General features: G+C 44.0%; 1 protein-coding gene across 15 annotated transcripts in view; it reads left to right on the top strand.

Annotated features, from left to right (window-relative positions):
* Positions 1 to 20,653, top strand: part of TACC2 (transforming acidic coiled-coil containing protein 2) — a 129,589-nt gene that overhangs the window by 24,826 nt on the left and 84,110 nt on the right. For all 15 annotated transcript variants that reach the window (XM_038141695.1, XM_038141699.1, XM_038141707.1 and 12 more), the window contains 2 exons: positions 835 to 1,007; positions 9,644 to 15,310. In XM_038141695.1, coding sequence (XP_037997623.1) covers positions 835 to 1,007; positions 9,644 to 15,310 — 5,840 coding nt within the window. The remainder of the gene's footprint in view (positions 1 to 834; positions 1,008 to 9,643; positions 15,311 to 20,653) is intronic.

Genomic DNA, 20,653 nt, shown 5'->3' on the forward strand with positions numbered 1-20,653 from the left:
CCTCAGCTACTGTTCAGGACAGCTTTTTCCAGTTCTTCATGTTCTAAAGATACTTCCTCCAAAAAAAAATGCAGCAGGATTGTGCCACTCACTACCTGATGTAACCCTGGTGCTTGCCCAGGGCTCTCTTCCTCCCTGCAGCAAAACCAATAATTTGCAATAAAAACAAAACAAAAAAAACCCCCACTCATGTAAGGCATATCTCCATGGATGAAGATCCCTGGTAATTATTTCCCTCTGAGAAGAGGTGATGCAGCATAGCCACAGTTGTGGAACAGCATTTCTAGCTGTCACTACAGAAACTACAGCATTTCCTGTCGCTGCTATCAGAGAAGGAGCCTGGTGAAGAATCAGGCCCTCTGTTTCAGTTCAGAGGCATTCTGAGCTTTGTTGAAGTGGGAGGGAAGGAATCTGGACTTTAATTGGCTTTATCTTAACTCCAAACAGGCTGCTAACAGTATGAGTGTCCAAGTTTATAGCCTGTTTCCATCCTTTCTCATTTTAAACTTGCTCAGCAAGGAAGCATTTGCCAGGCTTGGAAGAAGAGAAGATGATACCCTCCTTGGGTCAGTAAAGGCCCTGGCTGCTTCAGAACAATTGTTGCATTCTTCTCTCCCTCTTCTTTTCCTAGTACTCATTTTTGGCCCAACCACTTCCTTCTGTTTTTCTGCTGTTAAGAAAAAAAATGGCTTGGCTTTAGAACCTGCAAGTTCCATCAAAGTAGGGAAATCCAGCACAGAGGTTGTCTGTCTGTGGGCAGAACAAAACTCCTGAATCTTATGTGTTCCCCAAAATAGCAGCAGCTATTTAAATTGTTCTCTCTTTTCGTTCTAGAACACTCCACAAGACTCAGAATTGGGCCAACCTCCTGGTAATGGCCACAATTTCAAAAGGAGCCCTCAGAAAAAGAGCACAGCAGAGTCTGGAGGTCAGGAGCCCTCAGATCCTCTTGCTGCTGCTGTGCCACTGCCTGGGAGCTTATCCCCTTTGACTGCAGCACCTACAAGGTAAGACATGAACTTTCTTCCTGGGCAAAGCATTGGAGCCTGATGCTGTTGATAGCTGGGGGTCACATCTGTCATCCTGATGGATGATGGTGATGATGATGATGCATTCCTCAAAATAACCTCACACCACCAGACTACTCACTGATCACCAGACTGACTTTCTTGCCTTTCTGCAGAGCTATAAACCAGGCTCCAGCTCTTGTAGTAACCTTTCCATGCTTTTTGCTTGCACTAATAAACTCTCATCTGAGACAGAGCAACATTGGAGAGTCTTTGCTTTAACTTTTGGTCAGCCCTGAAGTGCTCAGGCAGCTGGATCATAGTGGGTCCCTTCCAATATCCTGTTCTATTCTATTCTATTCTATTCCATTCCATTCTATTCTATTCTATTCTATTCTATTCTATTCTATTCTATTCCATTCCATTCCATTCTATTCCATTCTATTCCATTATATTCCATTCCATTCCATTCCATTCCATTCCATTCCATTCCATTCTATTCCATTCCATTCTATTCTATTCTATTCTATTCTATTCTATTCTATTCTATTCTATTCCATTCCATTCCATTCTATTCTATTCCATTCCATTATATTCCATTCTATTCTATTCTATTCTATTCCATTCCATTCCATTCCATTCCATTCCATTCCATTCCATTCCATTATATTCCATTCCATTATATTCCATTTATTGTATTCCATTCCGTTCCATTCCATTCCATTCCATTCAATTCCATTCCATTCCATTCCATTATATTCCATTCTATTCTATTCTATTCCATTCCATTCCATTCCATTCCATTCCATTCCATTCCATTCCATTCCATTATATTCCATTCCATTCTATTCCATTCCATTCCATTCCATTCCATTCCATTCCATTCCATTATATTCCATTCTATTCTATTCTATTCTATTCTATTCTATTCTATTCCATTCCATTCCATTCTATTCTATTCCATTCCATTATATTCCATTCTATTCTATTCTATTCCATTCCATTCCATTCCATTCCATTCCATTCCATTCCATTCCATTCCATTATATTCCATTCCATTATATTCCATTTATTGTATTCCATTCCGTTCCATTCCATTCCATTCCATTCCATTCCATTCCATTCCATTCCATTCCATTCCATTCCATTATATTCCATTCTATTCTATTCTATTCCATTCCATTCCATTCCATTCCATTCCATTCCATTATATTCCATTCCATTCTATTCCATTCCATTCTATTCTATTCTATTCCATTCCATTCCATTCCATTCCATTCCATTCCATTATATTCCATTCTATTCTATTCTATTCTATTCTATTCTATTCTATTCTATTCCATTCCATTCCATTCCATTCCATTCCATTATATTCCATTCTATTCTATTCTATTCTATTCCATTCCTTTCCATTCCATTCCATCATAGTCCAGTCTAGTTTAAAATTATTGATATTTGCAACAGTTTCTGGCAGTTGAAGTCCTAATTTAGGTATTCAATAAGATCATCTTTGACCACTCTGGGGACAGTTCAGGGAAATTCAGGCACATGACACAATCTAACAGGATTTCTGAAAAAAGAGCAGCTTGTTTTCTGGAAGGGACAGCTTGGCTGTGCTGTGGAGCTCTTACACAGGAGGATATTTGCCATTAATTCTGTTTCTTCTGACTGCCACCAGCAAATCTTAATTGCCTACTGAAAATAATGGAGTCTGAGCAAAGCTAAGACTGCTAAGTCAATTTACAGTGATAAAGGTATTTAGGCATGAAGTTTAAAGTGATGAAAGGTTGCACTTCTTTCCTAGAGATACATGGCTTAATCACCCTACTGTTGAGCACCAGGTCTACACACAAAACACCTTTTTCTTGGATGAATTTCTCCTCTCTTTGAGTGCCTCTAATGAGGGGAGCCACAGATGTCATTCCCAGTAGCTAGGAAAAAAATCAGATATTGGGATAATGATGTAAAATTGGGCAGGGTGAGATTTTTATTGTGCATTTTGTTTGTTTGTTATTTCAGTTAATAAATACAACACGTATCCTCTAGTTTTAGTTCCTCTTGATGGTATTGTGCATAATCACTGCATTGTTTGTGTGTAACCACGCTGTCCTGCTGAAGAAAACATAAGTTTTTTATAACCTAGCAAGGTACCTAAAGAAATTATGCATTCTGATTACAGAAAAACAGTAATTTTCTGCTATTCTAATCAGTATGCAGGTTATGGAAAGGAGGGGAAAGAGAGAAAATGATGAGTACTGCTAAGTGCTGATATTTACAGTGGATCTATCATGACTAACATTGCTGCAAACTGGATTGTTTGTGGAAATTCCCAATATCAGAAAGCTTTTGTACCAGAATCCACATGCATTCTGTAAGAGTGGAGACTCTTACCTTGGGCTTGGAAAATTTGTGGCTTGCCTGCAGCAAGTGCAGTCTTGCTTTTTATTATATTTTTTTAACATTAGCATAGTAACTTTATCCTATTCTGCAACTAATTTGCGTTTTTAAAAAATGTATTGTTCAAAAATGGCAGAAGGGCAGTTCTGTAGGGGTTCCTTTTCCAAAATGTGAGCACCTAGAACGCTTAGATTTACATTCAAGCTGGCTAAAACAGCTTTGCACTTCAGCATGCAAAATTCTGACTCGTGGGAGATGAATGTTACATGGATGAGTCAGCTTGAAAGGATTCACAGGATTCTTGTTTCAGGAAGCTTACTAGATGGGCGGGAGCTCAGGCAGTGACTTGTTCTTTAGCCTTACTCCTGAAAGTGCTGGCACATGCCTGTTTTGGGTGTCTTAGAAGTTACATCCTGCCAAAATAGAAACGAAGACAATGAACGGAAAATCTTTGAAGTGCCACATTCCAGCTGTTTATTTTTAACTCGCTCCCCCGTGCTGCTTTGAACGCATCTTTTCCACCCTGAAGTGAACCCTGAGAGCCTTCAGGGCAAGGGACCTGCCACCCTGGAATGGAGGATCTCTGGGTGGAAAATTACCACGTTTCCTTTTCCTCTGGGTGGCTCTCTTCTGTCCTCCAATAATCCTCACAAGCTGCTTTTAAAAGCTTGTCTTTTGGAACTCAAAATGTCTCTGGCTCGAACTTTATAATTGTTTCAGCCCAATTTTTTCTTACCTGTTACTTACTGGTGCTATGTGCTGAAAATAATAATTAATACACAGAATCAGTAATTAATACACAATTAATCTGTGAACTTTCCACGTGGAATAAAAATGCTGAAGAGCCAGGACCGTTAGGAAGCCTCGGGCTTTGCAGTGGTGTCCATGAGAGGTGTAACCATGCCCTTCTCCTGGTGCACAGCCTGGGGGATCCCCAGCTGGACAGCCCTACCCCAGAGGCACTTCCAGCAGCTTCAGGAAGAAGCAGATGCATCAATTTAGGAGATAACTCATCATTTTAAAAGATAACACACCCAGAAACAATTCAGGGGATGCAGCACTCTTTGTGGATGACCTTGGCTTCTCCTCCAGCCGGAGTGCAGAACACAGATCCTGTGGGAGCCACTGTGGGGTGACAAAGCTGCCACGCATCCTGTGGGACAGTGTGTCAGTGCCCTGCTTCCTGCTGGAACTCCAAATACCTCAGATGGAGACCAGGAGCCACTCCTGGGATGGAATGGGAGACGTGGCCCTGCCTGCTGCAGCAGCAGTACAGCTTGCCTCTTTCATGTTGGAATAATTTCGTTTGGTCATACTTAAAATACTGCAGTGCCTGTGTTTTATTCTGTGTGTGGAACAAGGAGGTGAAAAGTGACCCGGAGTGGGGGAGAAAGGGAGGAGGGCTCCCCAGAGGATCATATAGATCATTATTTCTGCTTCCTACTTTTTCCTGAAAGCTTAGATGCACAGGGAGGGTGGGGGAGCCTGGCTGCTGTTAGCAGCCCTTCAGCGATGATGGATTTCTCATGTGCTTGGTTACACTGAAAAGTTCACAAAGTGAATTGTTCTATCTCTAAAACTGTCACTTGCTTTGTTTTGTTGTGTTTTTGGAAGGGAATATGGAAATGAATTCCGTGTTCCTCACTGACTTTCAGTACCTCTTAGGGACAGATTAAAAGGCAGGATTCCTTAACTCAAGCGCTCCAGCACGCTGCGTCCAAATGCGTGAACTCAAAATGCAGGCACTGATCTCTCATGTGTCAGTGGAAAGAGAACAGAAACATTTGGGAGGCAGCTATACATGCGCTGTGGTTGCAGAGCTGGCTGTGCATTTGTTCCCCTCGGTGCTTTCTAAATTCATGCTCAGATTTCAGGCTCCTGGGAATATAATCACTCAGGCTCAGAGTTACATCAGCGTGGATGGCAACCGTATGTGACCTCTGGGATCCAGAGGCTTTGGCACTTGATGGTTTTCCCTCACAAGTGTGATTGGGTTGGAAGGGCTGCCTGTCCTTTCAATAACTCCTGCATGTTTTAGAATGGGAGAAAAGGAATTAGAAATGGAAATTTTGAATTATCTACAATTTTCTGGTATTTTCATTTCTTGCTATCTTCATTTCTTGTTGTTTATCCAGTGCATTTATCATATTTGGCCATCTGTAAACCCCCTTTCCACACACACTCCCACTCAAATAGTAAATGCTAAATGCCAGAGATTTTGTCTGGCTGCTGCTGGTTTTATCTCCTGGCCCTTTGTCTTTGCTGTGGATGACAAAACAGACGAATGGGAGTTGTGACTTCAAGTGTTAGTGGTTGATAGACTGGGTATGGCTCTTAATCTGGAATTATTTATGGGATGTGCACCAAAAGTCATCGATTTCTTAACATCCTTTATAGCTTCACACCCTAAACACAGAGCAGGCAGTGCTCTCCTAATAAACAGCTTAGTAACTGGGCAGGACTCCTAAATTTTTCCAGGAAAATTCAGACTTGCCACAATATCTTCTGAGGGTGGAAGAGGTTAACTGCAGCCATTAAAAATTAATTGCTAAATTGGCAATGTGCTTCCAAACAAGCAAATTGTCAGTAATTGTTTATGCAAAACAAACGTTTTAGGCATGTAAAAATTTAACTTGTTATTTGATGTTGTAACTGGAAGTAAAATATTCATAGGCTCAGTATGTTAGGGCCTTGAAATTGCAAATTCTTAACTTGTGAGATGAGGGACAAGTTCCCTTTGGTAACTCTAGAGTGCAGTGGGACACCCATATTTCAAGCTACAGATGCACCTAGGTCTTTGCATGACTGCATTTTCTCTGTTTTTAACATCATCCATCACACGCAGCAATTATTCACAGCAAAATGACTTTTTCTGCCCTAAACTCTACATGAACTGTGAGGAACTCAAATGTTCTTCCATGCTTTGTCATTTGCATGTTTAGTTTTAAAGAGGAATGAATTTTCCCCTTAACAATATTGAGCTAGGTCAGATTACCCTCAAAAGAGACCATACTTTATCTTCCTGTGTTTAAAAATACCAACTTTTAGGGCCATAGCTTTATGTTGATTGTATTAAATGGGTTGTCTAAAAATACACATTCCCTGAAAGTAATTATTGATCTAATGTAGATTGGGTTTTACCCAGGGGAATTATCCTCAGCATGCGGTGTAATTTCCCAGTAGTGTTATTCCCTTTAAAAAGAGTGGAAGATAATGGGACTAGGTGTGACCTTAAGAGGTCACCCAGTCCATCCTTCTGCCCTAAAGCAGGATCAACTGTGCTTAAGGCATTCCCAACAGATGTTTGTCTAACCCCAGCATGTCTTGCAGGCAGAAAAGCAAGATTGCAAATAATGAAAAGGAAGATGTAGGATACGTTCCCTGAATAGTTTTCCTTGTTAGCTCCATCAGAGGGAGAAATATAAACAGAGATATCCCAGACAGGTCAGCCTGGGCCAATCCTGCTGAATGAAAACTCAGAGCTTTCGGTGCTGTTGTGTTCTGAATAAAACATGGAGCGAGCTGCAGCAGCAAGATGATGAATCTGTGCTCCTCCACTCTAACAGAGATAGTTTGCCTCACTGTCACAGCCTGTGCCAGCACTCTCATTTTAATTCCCTTCAGCATACATTAATTACAAACTTGTCCCAATTCCTTCATCTGCTCCTCAGCAAAATGAACAACTTTTCAGCATTATGGAATACCAGAAAAATTGTTTTGATCGATTCATAATGCTGAACTTGGTTGATAGGATTGCCATCTCCCTTGAACCTGCTAAGTCACAAGTTTATTACTGTGGCTCTTGACAGAGCTGACACCAGTATGGCAGTAGAGAGTTCATGGGTTTGGATATTGTCATCAAGAATATTTAACCACTTCAGACATGTCTGGAACTGTTTCATATTTAATAGCTGCAAACAGAAGTCTAATGTAACAAAGAAGTCGTGTGTAAAAGTCTTAAGAGAAAATTGAGGCAGATGAAACCTGGAAAATGCAAATATATGATGATGAATGCTCTACATAGTGAACATTACCAACATTTCCATCCCAGATTTATTACTGTGCATTTACCAGCTCTGTTGACAGATGAGATTAATAATGAGTAAAGAATTGGAGACTAAAGATACATAAGGAGCAATTATAACTGTAGATGGTGTTTTCTACTTCTTCCAGTGCTCAGTTTCACAGAGGGTAGAGGGGCTTTTCCCCCTGAGCCCCCACCCAGTTTTGTTCTCCTCCTGATCACTGACAGGAGCTGGCTTCCAGGGTGAAGAACCCTGGGCACAAAACTGCTAATGAGCAATTTAGTCAGTAAGAAGATAGACCTGCAACACAGCAAAAAGCCTGAATAACAATTGACTCCCACTTCTCTGCCCCCTCCCCAGTTCAGTGTTGTGGTTTCTGTCCCTCATCTTCTAATTAAGCTTCCCTGAGTGCAAAATTAATGTCAATAATAAAGTGTATTCCTTGCTTGGGGAAAACCTCCTGGCGTCTCCCTGCTGTTTGCTCATGCCCTGTCATGCCCTGTGTTGTCAGTGATCCAGCAGACACCAAATATTCTATTGCCATCTCTGGTATTCCCAGTGTCAGTAAATTTCATATGGATAAGTGCTTTCAGTGTGCTAGGGAAAGAAAAATTCCTCTGAGCAAAACCATTTTCTGAATGTTTAAATAAAACGTATGGGTGCTATGAATTAAATGTTCAAACCCCTGCCAAGCATTGCTGAAACTTGTTTAAACTATATATGAATTGTAAGTTATATTTTACCTTAGATTTATTTCCTTAATATAGGAAATTTTCAATGGCTCTTTAAAGACTAGTTTGTTTTCCACTGCAATGACTCTGAAGAAGGTTTCTAGGACATAAGACAGACTCATATTCAGCTTTAGGTGCAGCTATCCCTAAAGAAATGTTTGTTGGGCAGTTCTCAGAATAAGGAGGGGGCTTGGCCCCACCTGGAAGTGCCTTTTGTGCATGGCAGCACAGCCCAAGATGCTGTGTTTGCATGAACACAAACCTCACCTGCAGGGACCCCAGAGCTGGTCACTGACTCACTTCTGCATCAAGTATTTTATGTGTAAAACTTGGGCAGAGAAGCAGAGAGAGGCTTCTCAGATTTCTGGAGATTACTTAAAATCCAATCTATGCTTGGCTGTGCAGGAGCTGTTTTAAGCATCTTTTCTAGCTCCAATCTAAAGGGGACTGGGAATTTTTGAAACGTAACCTGTCACTGCTAAGCTGTGGCAATGCTCTGAGCCACCTCTCCTTGTCCAGCTCTGCCACCCAGCCCCTGGCAGTGTGTTTTCTGCGTCCTGCTTTGCTTGGGATTCGTTATTTCATGTCAAGTAAACACTGCCCCTTGCTCTGTACAATCCTACATCCAGTTTGATATAGATGTTTCTCTCCATATTCCCATGCCCAGGCATGGAAGGTGAGTGAAGGAACAAGGTTAAGCTATTTCATGGCCCACAAACCTCAGTCTGGAAAAAACTGAGGTCCACGCAGTGAAAAATACTTAAAATAACTTTTCCTTCTTGCAGTTAGTCATCTCTGATTCTGTTTCTTCTATAATATCTTTAATGGGTGGAGAAAGAGATCACACCAAGTGTTACAGCTTGGATGCACAGAAATCAAACACTGCAATGAAATGAGCTCATCATTTGGGTGTGGATGGTGGCACTCAGCATCCCACCCTCGGCAGGGTGAGCCCTCTGACCTTTTGGTGAGAATCAACTGTGCTGATTAGTTGGAGAAAACATTCAGCAGATGGGCTCTTCTTAATCTTCTGCCACACACTCGAGTACAGCCAGATAACAGCACCGACTGTGTAGCTTTGCCAAAGCACTCTCTTAGAAGCAGGAACAAAAAGCCTTTCTTTGAGGTGCTGTGAATTTTCCCAGAGTTTTTTTTTTTTTTCCTATTTTTCCCCTGCTGCTCCTTTAGTCTGTCAGATGTGTGTCCCCTCTTCCCATGCTTATCTGAGATTTTGGAGTGGTTAAAATGCATGCCATGAGCATGGTGGATCTCAGGTAAGACTGGGAACATACTTCACAGAGTAATAAGCATTTAAATCACTGTTCATCTGATGGTTTAACTGCTGAAAGCAGATTATCAGCTTCTCAGTGCATGCACTGCATGGCTTTGAAACATCAGCGCCGCAAAACGGTTTTTATTCTTTGCTTCTTATTCTTTGCTTCTTTATTGACATGAAACAAATAAACGCTTCCATTCTTGGCAGCATCAGTAGCCATAGTGCTGAAGAGCAATCCAGCCCAAATTCCAGCCCAAATTCCAGCACGGGGTCTCCAGAGGGGACGGGACAGAGCACTGCCTTGCAAGAGCAAGGAGGACAAACAGACTCTGAGTTCTTAAAGCACTCTGCTGAAGCGAGGGAGAGAATCCTGCCTGTCACAGACTGTGCCAAAGGACCTGTCACAGGCAGCAGTGACAAATCACACGCCTCAGACTGCCACGGAGCACAGCCACCACCAGGTCCAGGGGATGACAAAGAAGAGGGATCAGCACATGTGGACAACACGGCTGCCTCCTGTACCACAGCCAGCCAGAATGAGCCCAGAATGCCGCGCCAGGAGCCCAGCCCTGTGGCAGCACTCACAGCAGTGCAAGGAGCCACAGCAGCGAGTTTGGGTGAATCGGGATCGCTCCAGCAGGATGAGCAGCTGGGTGGCATGAGGGAGCCACCTGGCAGCACGTTTCCCTGGGGTGAAGCAGCAGGAGATTATTTTACTGCTCAGGAGGCCGAGCAGCAGCGAGGAGTTTTGGAAGTAGGTCAGCTGCAGGCAGTAATGCAGCAAGGTAGACAGAACACAGATGGTGGAGAGGGTCTGCTAATGAAAAAGGAAACCTTAATCCCAAATTATCCAGCAACAGGAGGCTCAGACGGTGAAAAATTTGGAGCAATTGTGAATGCTCAGGGCTCCAGTGAGATCTGTAATCTACAGATGGGGGCTGAAGCAACAGCTAAAGGGAATGAGGCAAATCCAGCCCTATCTGGAAGCAAAAGGGAGCAATCAGAACCCTGTGCTTTAATGTCAGAGTTGCCTTCTAGCCCTCCAAATCTCTTCCTGGTACCAAAGCCTGAAGAGCCTTCGAGGGAATATGTGCCTGGAAATGGCTCTCAAGATCCAGCGAGGAGTGAAGCAGTGAAAACAGCCTCTGAAAAAAACAAACCCCTTTTTCAAAGAGAGCTTCAAAAGGAGGACGAGCTTGTTAGTGCTGAGCAGTTCAGTGTGCCTTTATCATTTAAAAGAGAGGAAGAAGAAAAATCAGCTGTCACAACTGAAAGCCCAAAAGAAGCCAATAGCAATGAAATTATAAAAGCTGATGATGTGTCTAGAGAAAGCACCACACTTTCTGAAACAGAAAGCATTATCAGTCCCACCAAGGAAAATTCAGTGGTAGATGAAAGATTATTACTGGAAGAATATGCATTAAGGACTTCTTTGAGCAGATCCACAGAGCTGTATCAAAAAGAAACGGGGGAGGATGTAAAAGGAAGAAAAAAGGGAATCAGAACAGAGGATGCACAAGAGTCAGAAACCAGTGAATTACCTGAGGGCTCAAGTGGGGCAGGAAAACAACTACTGAGCTCTGTTAGTAGCCACCACCAGGACAAGGAAAATACCCACTTGGAACACAATCCTGAAAAATTCAGTCTTTGTGAAAACACTTCAACAGGTGACCCGGGGGAAGAAGGTGAGGGAAAGCCTCTGAATTCGGACAGTAGCTTTAAATTGCCCAAAGGGAATTCCCAGCCTCGTGGTTGTGAACCTGAACAACAAATGAGCACAGAGAAAACAGCTGCCCCAGATGGCCTGGAGAACAAACTCGTGGCTTCCCCACAGTTGGCAAGGGAGGAACGCCCAGGGAGTTTTGATTGCTTTAACACTGAGGCAGAAGGCAAAACTTGGGACCAGTCAGGCTGTAACAGGACTGAAAAGGTTTGTTTAGATGGTGCACACAGTTCACTGCTCCTCCACCCTGGGAACAATCATATTAAGCAGAGTAAGCAGGATGAGTCCTGGGAAAAGGCTTTTGCTAGGGAAGCTGTGTTGGAATCTGAACACAAAGCTGAGAGTCAAGACAAGCCTGAGAGCTCCAGCAAGTCAGGAGAAAGTGCAGAAATGCCTGAATTAAAACTCGATCTCCAGGCCTTAAATGAGTTGGCAGGGACTATGGGACAAGCCAAGGAGGCCTCACAAGCTCTGGAAACCAAAGAACAGAACAGTCACACCACCAAGGCACCTCACAGAGATCCAGAGCAGGAACCTGCAGCTGCACACAGCAGTGCTGGGGATGGAAACCAAAATGAGGGTGTTCAACAAGAGAAGCACCAAACTGCAGTGAAAAGTTCTGTGGAGGATGAAGATTTGGCTCAGGAAAGTAAATGTAAATTGGATGTGCAAGCTGGGCTGGAGCAAGTGGCTGCAGAAAGTCCCAGAAATACACAGAGGGCTGGGTCAGAACACCCCAAAACTGCAGTCAGCACTTCAGGACTTACTGATCACCAAGTTCACATGGAGGAAAGGGGTGACAGCCACGTCACTGCAAACACCTGCCCCTCTGAGAGGGACACGTGCAGCTCTTCAGAGGTCCTGGAGTGCAGTGTCCCAGAGGGGCAGGAAAATGAAGGTGTTCCAACAGCTCCTCCCCAGGCAGAGCAAGCAGAGCAGTCTGCTGCTGGTGACAGCGACTGGAGTTCAAACACAGAACTTGAACAGCAGGAGCACCAGAGCAGCCTGGCAGCTGCCAGCAGAGCAGATGATCAGCAGCACAAAGGAAGGGCACCACCACCCGAGCGGCCGAACCCAGACAATCACAGCAACATACCACAAATACCTCCGGGCATTTCATACAACCCTGACCAACAATCTCCTGTGCCAGGTCCAGCACTGCCCCAGAGTGGCTCTGACAGGCCAAAAGAACGGGACAAGGATGACAACGGAGCTGAGGACGTGAGCAAACACGGGCACAACACTTCTGGTGTGACCGCGCTTAATTTGCGAGATTGCGAGGAGCAAAACAAAACCCATCTCAAGGCAGCAGAGAAGTGCTGCACTCAGCAAAACTCTAGCAAGCCCGAGCAGGGTGATAATTCTTTGATCTCAGCGAGGCAGCATGAAGCAGCATGTCAGGGAGACACGTTTTGTAAAGAACTTGAAAAGAATGAGCAGCCAGGCGGCGCGTGCAGGAGAGAGGATAATGCTGGTGAAAGCTGTGCTGCTGCTGTAAACTCTGTTCCAGGGACACAGGATTCAGCAAGTGCCACTAACACATCACAGGCTCTGCCAAGAGATACAGAAATAGTACATACTTCTGATAATTCTGAGAAAAATGATCCCCAAATATCTCGTCCAGAAATGCAAAGGAAAATGCCATTAATGGCAAAAAACTCAGAAAATATTCTGACCGCTGATGGGGGAATCATCCAGAAAAATGAAACTATGGAGATGAGTTGTGAGGACAGTGCTTCTGTCCCAGAAACAAATAATATAAAGCCTGATACAAGTCCAGGGGCACAAGGATCTCTTTCGCCATTACAGGCACACAGGGAGGACATTCCCACTGATAACTCACATAAATCCAGCTGCATTCAGAATGCAACAGAGCAGGAGCCTGGTTATTGTCAAGCAGATTTTACAATTTCTGCACTCAGCCATCCCAGCCAGCAAGCTGGAAACAACAAGGACAAGGGTACTGGGCAGGGATCACTAAATAATGAGCTGGAAGTTGCAGCATCCCAGAACACCTCAGAAGGTAACTCTAATTTCCAGGGTCCCCCAGGTCCTCAGGTGTCAGCACCCTTAGGTCCCTCACCCAGGGTAAGCACAGGTCAAGCAGCAAACTCAGAAAACACCTCTGCAGGGAATATGTGTGTGAGTGAAAAAGAGTGTCCAGACCAAAGTTTTCACCAAAGTCCATCAACAAAGAGTGATGGAGACAAAATGTTTGCCCTGTCAGAAACTTTGAATGCAGGGCAGAGAACTGGAAACTTATCACACTTCAATTCTGAGAAGCTGAAGAAAGAGATCTCAGCAATTAAATCCAAAAAAACAAAAAGTGAGCTAAACTTCAAAGAACAGCAAAGTGACAGTTCAGCAGAGTCTCTGTTAGCACTCCCTACTACAGAAGGGAAGCTGCTGAGCCTTTCATCATCACGAGGAGGCTGTAATGAGGAAATTGCAACCAATATCTGCGTGGATGACAAGTACGGTGAGATCTTAGAGAAACCTGGGAATTCAGAAAAAATGGAAGAGCTTTCAAAAGAGAATAATAACATAACCAGGGCAGACATCAGTGTTTCTGAGCAGTCTGCAGAGAACTCTGGAAGGGAGCATGAGGCTCTGACTTGCAGCTCTCTGGACATTGGCTCCAGCATCCCAGACTTCAGGGAGCACATCAGCCAGATTTTTAAAAAAACTGTCCACAGCACACTGAGTGCCGAATTACCCCAACTTTTGACTGAAAACCATGCAGGCTTCAAGCAGAGCCCAGTGGCTAAGGACACAGCAGAACTCTGTGGTGCTGAGAACTTTTCAGAACCAAACAAGGCGGGCAGAGCTGCTCCCGAGGGCACCTCAGAAGCAGAGGGGCAAGAGTTGTCTTTAGCTACTGAGATTTCCTGCAAAGCTGCCCAGGGCAAATCTGTGCAACAAGAAAACACAGGGGCAGAGCTGCCACCAGCGAGTCTCCAGGACCCTGAGGAAAGCAGGCAGCCCCCTGGCTGTTCGGAAGTGGTCCCTGGCTTGGATGGCGCTCCATCTGCCGAACAAGCCCCGGAAAATCTGCAAAAGCCAGGCAAACCCACTGAGAGCAGTGAGATGGAAAGAGAGGAGGGCGTGTGTGCTGGCGGCGTTGATCCTGAATCACTAATAAGCTTAGAGATAAAGAAGCAAGGACCAGCTTCATTTGATGGGGCAGCAGCAGCTGAGAACTTGCCTGCGTGTTCCGACAGCCAGCAGCAGCCCACCGGAGCTGTCACCTCTGCAGGAGACGGACAGAGGGATGTAGAAGATGCTGCTGCCCCAGAGGGAAACAACTCAATTCCAGAGTGCAATGCAGAACCACTTCCCTCTGAAGAGGATGTAAGTGTTCCTGCTGCACAGCGCCAGGATCCTAAGCCAAATGAACAGGAGAAAAGTGAGTACGGTGATGCAGACGTTGCCAAGAGCACCTCTGACATGGCAGCTTCGGCGCTCGTCCCGGGAGGATCTTACAGCCATGAAGAATTGCCAGACCATTTCAGTGTGTCACCTGAGGGAAATCAGGAGGCAAACATTCACAGCAATTCTGGGCATGACATTAGGGCTCAGAGGGACACGCAGGTGATACAGGATGAAGCAGTGAATAGGAAATGCTTGGAAACATCGGGAAATTCTCAAGATGCACAGCAAGAAAAGAACGTGACCATGCATGGGTTAATAGATTACTTAAAAACTGAAGTAAGCCACGATGATTGCTTGCAAACTGACTGTAAACTAGAGTCTGGCAGTGTGACTGAGGGAGAGGTGAAAGAGAACAGTGACACAGTGTTAAGCTCAGCAAGGACAGGTAATGAAAAAAGTGGAGACATCCCTGAAACTGGTACTGCAAGGATGTTAGTCACTGCTGAGGGAAACCTAGCTATAAACACGAGCACTGAGGAGCAGGAGGCAGACCTGTACAGAAATCACTCTCCAGCCCTCCCTGTGATGGAGCAGGGTGAGCATTCTGCATGTGCAGGTGTTGTTGTTGCTGAAAATCAGCCAAGCAAGATGAATTCAGAGCATGAAATCTCCCTCGAGGATGCCAAAGGAAAGCTATCACCGCTTGCATTAACTGAGCCCAAGAACCTTGACCTCAGTGAACTTCAAGATATGGCTGTGGCAGGATTACCCACTGAAAGGTATTTACTTTGAATTACTACGTGAAACGCTTGGCAGGAGCCCAGGGCTGGAGAGGGCTGCAATTTTCCAGGCAGGTGCCCGTTGTCTGGGCAGTTTGGGAGGGCATGTCACTTACTCTGTTCTCTACTTTATCTTAAATATATGTTGCTTCTAAATGTGGATTATGTGGAAAATAATATATTCATTTATAAGGTCCTGAAAGCTGAGGAGCAGAGTTCTGAGCTGTTCCATCTGCTGGGCCAGATTCCTATCCATACCTGTGTGGGTTTGCTTCCCAGTGTTCTCACCTCGTCACCTGAAGTTAGGCATACAAATTGCACTTCCTAGCCTTAAGTTAGGAGACTTTTGCCTCAGTTTTGGTGACCCAGTTAAATGAGACCTGCAGCATTCACATGGTGTAGTGCAGTGTTTAAAAACAAGCCTAAGGAGTAACCCAGTTACTCACAGTTAGTTGTCTGGGCCTCCCTCTTATCCTCCTGTAGAGTATAATTGCACTGACAGTGCCTTTGATCACCGTGTTATTCAGTGTTTCTAATGACATGGAGTTGTTTCAGAAGTGAATTCTTCTGAGTTGGGACTTGTGGAGCCTTGCTTTTTGTTTAATTTATTTTTATTTTCCAAACCTAGCAGTAACTGCTTTAATAAAGTTAAGACTTATTTTTTTCTTTTTTAATGAGCTTCTACTTTCCTGTTTGAATTCCTAGTTTGATGTGCAGTTAATTCAGGATAATTCAGGATAATTAGGATCTTAGAACAGGTGATTTCCCTTTATCTAGTCATGTCACTGCTTCCTCTGTAACCTCAGGACTTCCTTGCACACTGTCCCTCTCTTTTCTGTATCAGAGGAGGCAGGGATGGCTGAGACAGCAGCAGAGCACAGGGCACAGGGAAAAGCTAAACTAAATCAGACAATGCCAGTGAATGGTCTGCAGAGGTGGAATCTTTCTATGTAATCCCAAAAACACAGATGGCACTAACTGACCAATGAGGGAGAATGTCCCAGTGCCACATCCCTTCAAGGCTGAGGTGATAAAACCACATTGTAAGCAAAAATTCCTGAAGTGGTTCAGTTGTGGTGAGAATGTGGGGGAGCTCTGCCTGCTGTATGTGAGGCTGAATGTCATCTAATTCTGTGAGCAGAATGTCTATTAGAAAAATATTAGAAGTGCTGGAAACCAGGACAGCTATATGACTTTCTCTTGAAGGATCTGTCTGTAAAATGACAAGGAAATTAGACCCTCTTATTTCTCTTGAGGTCCTTCCTTTTTTGTTTGCTTCCCTTCACAGTGGGTAGCTTTGAAATTCCCAAACAAATTGCTGGCAGGGGCTGGCTCAGGAGCCACAAGGGACTCAGGGCAGCGCATGAGTCTGTGCATGTGTTTCATATCAGGGTGGGTACCATACTTTAAATAAATACCTGTGGCAGGCAGGGCAGGGCTCTTGAAACAGCTGCTGACAATTCATGGAGTAGTTGCTTAATGCTTGCATATGCTTCAAGAATTCATTATCACCTGTTTTTCCAGCGTGAGGGTTTGCATCAACAGGCAGCTGCTCATTTTGGACTGTGGCTGTCCAAAAGGCTGAAACACTGGGGACTCTCAGAGGTCCAGAGGAGCCTCTGATCTGGTCAGGCTCTTTTTTAGAGCAATATGCATTTATATCACAAATAAAAAAAGAAGCAGACTAGCTGAGCTGGCTGGTCTGTCTTCATCAGGTCCAATACACTGACCAATCCAGTTTTCCTCTGAGATTAAAACCGGGTTTGTTTGTATCATTAATTTCAAGGTGTATTCCATATGCTGTGTGTGTCAGCCACAAAGCCTTGAGTGCTTTGCAGTGGTTTATTGCCCTGTCATGCTTACAGAGGATAAACTACTACAGCCATGCAAAATGAGGAGCACCTCTCTAAGAGCTGGCTGTGAGGATAAGGACCTGATATAAAGAACTCCAGGGAGAGATTCCTTCCCAGCTCTCAAAATAAATAAGAAGTAAATTATGCTTAGGAGAAGGAAATGGTTCTGAGAGCCATTTAGAACCTTCTTACCGAGAAGAACAAGATTCTGAGTTATTTCAGCTTTGTTTTCTTCCCCTTTCACCACTTCTGTATAATCCCTCCCTTACAAGATCCCTCATATTGAAACCCCACTGAATTGTGCATGAGGGGGTGAAGTTGTGTGATCTGACTCTTAAATTCTTGTTGGGACTTATTCCTGGGGAGGAAAGAGAGGAATTTCTTCCCCTTGTGGCTATGCCCTGGGAGGAGGCTGGTCTGGAGATGAGCAGTGAAACCAAGCACAGCCTGGGATTCCTGCCCCCAGCACCTTTAGGGGGGCAGCTGTGGTCAGCTGATGAGGAGAGCCCTTATGTCTGCAGGCAGCAGTACAGCACCATCACTTCCCTGCAAATCTTCAGTAAAAAGGACAGTCACCTTTGGAAAGGAGATTGTGGCTGAAGCCACACTTCCTAGTGGAACTACAGCTGTGCCAGTAGCAGAAGCAGGAAAGAGTTGGATTTTGGCAAACCTGTCTGCACTGAAAAAGACTTAAAAAAAACCCAAAACAACCAAACAGCTTGTTCTGATGTTTTTAACTCTCTCTTGTTTCTGTTTTTAACTCTCTTTACCAATAGCAGAAAACCTGTATTCCTAATGGCAACATTTGGGCATCAAAATGTCACAATTCCACTTATTTGGCTTCCATTTTCTTCACTTTTCTGTCTGGGGTTTACTTGGAAAGGAAGATCAGGACTTGAAGTGTTTTTTCTTTTTTGTTTTTTTTTTTTTTTTCTCCTTTTGCAATTGACACCCACATATGTGTAATGTAACTCACATATTTGTAATGTAACCTGCACATCTTTCTTTTATGGAGGGAGAATGGAGGTTCCTGTATGCACAGGGAGTATTTCAGTCCCTGAAATGCTTCTGTTTGCACCATGGACTGTGACAGATGTTGGGCAGAGCATGGAATAAAACTGGAAATGATGGCAAAATTGTTGGGGTGCTGAGAGGAGGGATGGGTTTTTTGATAAGCTGCTGTAATTCAAGTGGCTGCCACATGCAGGCTGCGACTGTCTCTTGGGAAAAATACTGAGGGAGATTTTTGAGGGGAGGCTGTGAAGCCATCCCCAGATGTGCAGGTGCAGAGAGCACATTGCATGAGGCGGCTGATGCGTTGCTTTGGCAGAACTCTGGGATTGTTCACAAGCCTCTGGGTGTTCCAGGCCCCCAGAGATGCTCAGGGGCTCAGCTGGGCTGGGAGTGCAGTCAGGGAAGAGCACAGGGAGCTGTGAGCACACTGCAAGCAGTGACAGCCACGTTCTGAGAGAATGCAGAGTTCTGCTGCACTGACTCCCATCACTTACCAATCAAAACAATATTTTTATTTGGGAAGTACATGGCAGCAGCTGGAGTCAGCAAAACTACTTGAAAAACATTCCTTCTGTCCTCTGCATAGGTCAGACAAGATCTCTAAAGTTGGTCCAGACATAATTTTGGATTTGCTTCATTCCTTGTTCTTGCCATCAAAAATTGGCAGGTTCAGTAACTCCAGAGAGAATGTTCACTCCTTAGTAAATATGACTTGGTCTTTTTTTTTTTTTTTGTCTGCATGACAAATACAGTATTAAATATTTTAACAGTTTTGCTGGATGAGGTGGGGAATGTAGAACTGCTTTTCAGATCAGGAAAGTGGGTTTTGAGCACTAAGGCTTTGTTTTGTAAGCATCTGAAAACAAGAGTTTGGAGTTAAAAGGACTCTTGTCAAAACACTGATTATGCAGCTCTTTATTTCCCTATTTTTTAACTTCAAAATTGATTCAGGTGTGTAGCATCTCAGGCTTACAAAGCAAAGGGAAAAGTAGCTGGAGGTGATTTCCACATAAATGAAATGCACAAAATTAATCAGCTTATTTATCTCTCCTTCCCTTCTCCCTTTGTATCTGAATTCTTTCTCTTTATTTTCCTCCCTTCTCACTGTCATTGTCATCCTCAGTAGGTGCAGCTGTCAGTACAGTTGTGCCTTTGGAGATGCCTGCAGTCCTGAACTGAATTAACAGGATGGGCAGTTCTGTGGGAATTTCATCTGTGTGAAGTCTGAGATATTTAAGTTTGTTTTTTTTTTTCTATTCACAGAAGAGTAAAAATTAAGATAACTTTGCTCTTACCCACCAGACGTCTCCAATTGCTTTCTAGGAAGTGAAAAATTACTTTGATTACTTTTTTTTCCCTCCTAATTAGATTTCCCCAGATGTATTTTTCAACCTTCCTTCTTCCAAGTAATCTGCCTGTTTTCTCAAAATCATTTCTGCATCTTACAGATCCCTTGTTCTCTCTGTTCCAGCACAATATCTTCTGGCTTCTTGGAAAATTGGATATACCATGGAGCTTCTTCCCTGGTCCCTCTGTCTAATAGAATATGCAAAATAGGATTAGCCCCAGCTTTGAACCCCATGGAGAGCATCTCTGAAAACAGAATGACAGACACAGGGATGTGTTTGAAGGTCTAGAACCCCATAGTTTTTGCATTACCATTTTAGTTCTATTTTTCCTGTCTTTTATGTTGATTCTTTGGAGCCGATCTTATACTGGTCCAGGTGTGTGGAAATCCACAGATGCATTGCTTAAAAAACAAGAGGGGATTTTTCAGTTGTTGCAATTCTTTAACATCTGGGTACACTGGAAAAAAAAAATATTCTATGGATCTGTTTGGGCCTGTTCATGTACACTCACCTCACAGACTAATTCTTATATTCTCTTTGCCCTAGAAGTTGTTCTCCCTCTCAAACTGCAGTAACAACAAATTGCAGAAATGTTAATTGCTGCAATCAAAGGTGTGATTGCTGTGGATTCTCAGGTCCCTGTGAGGTGCTGATTGCCACCATCCTGTGCTGTGGGGAAGGGCCAGCCCCAGAATGTGATGGTAACCTCCTTTTCCTCGCTGAAATGGGCTGGCACCTCCTCTTTGTTCAACCCTTCCCCTTCCTCAGTGCCCTGTTTGGTATCCACCACCCTCAGTGGAATAACCAGCTGTCCAAAAGCGCCCCAGGACTGCACAGGGTTGTTTCCAATTTAATTTCACTAATTGACTCGCTTTCCCTCCTGGCACATTCCTTTCCAGACAGCTGTGGGAGAGGCTGCAGCCTGCCCTTCAAGGGGGTAAATGCTGGCCCAAAATCTCTGCTCCACTGGAGTGATCCCAGCTAAGGACTTGGCCCTGAGCCTCTGGTAGCTCAGCCAGGGACAATTCTGCCCTGTCCTGCCATCCTTTCCCAACCAGCCCACCCTACAAGCACTAAAACCACAGTTTTAGTGCACAGAGCAGTTGTCCTGCTCTGCTTGAATAAGA

The sequence above is a fragment of the Motacilla alba genome, chromosome 6 (assembly GCF_015832195.1).
Source record: "Motacilla alba alba isolate MOTALB_02 chromosome 6, Motacilla_alba_V1.0_pri, whole genome shotgun sequence".
Lineage (NCBI taxonomy): Eukaryota > Metazoa > Chordata > Aves > Passeriformes > Motacillidae > Motacilla > Motacilla alba.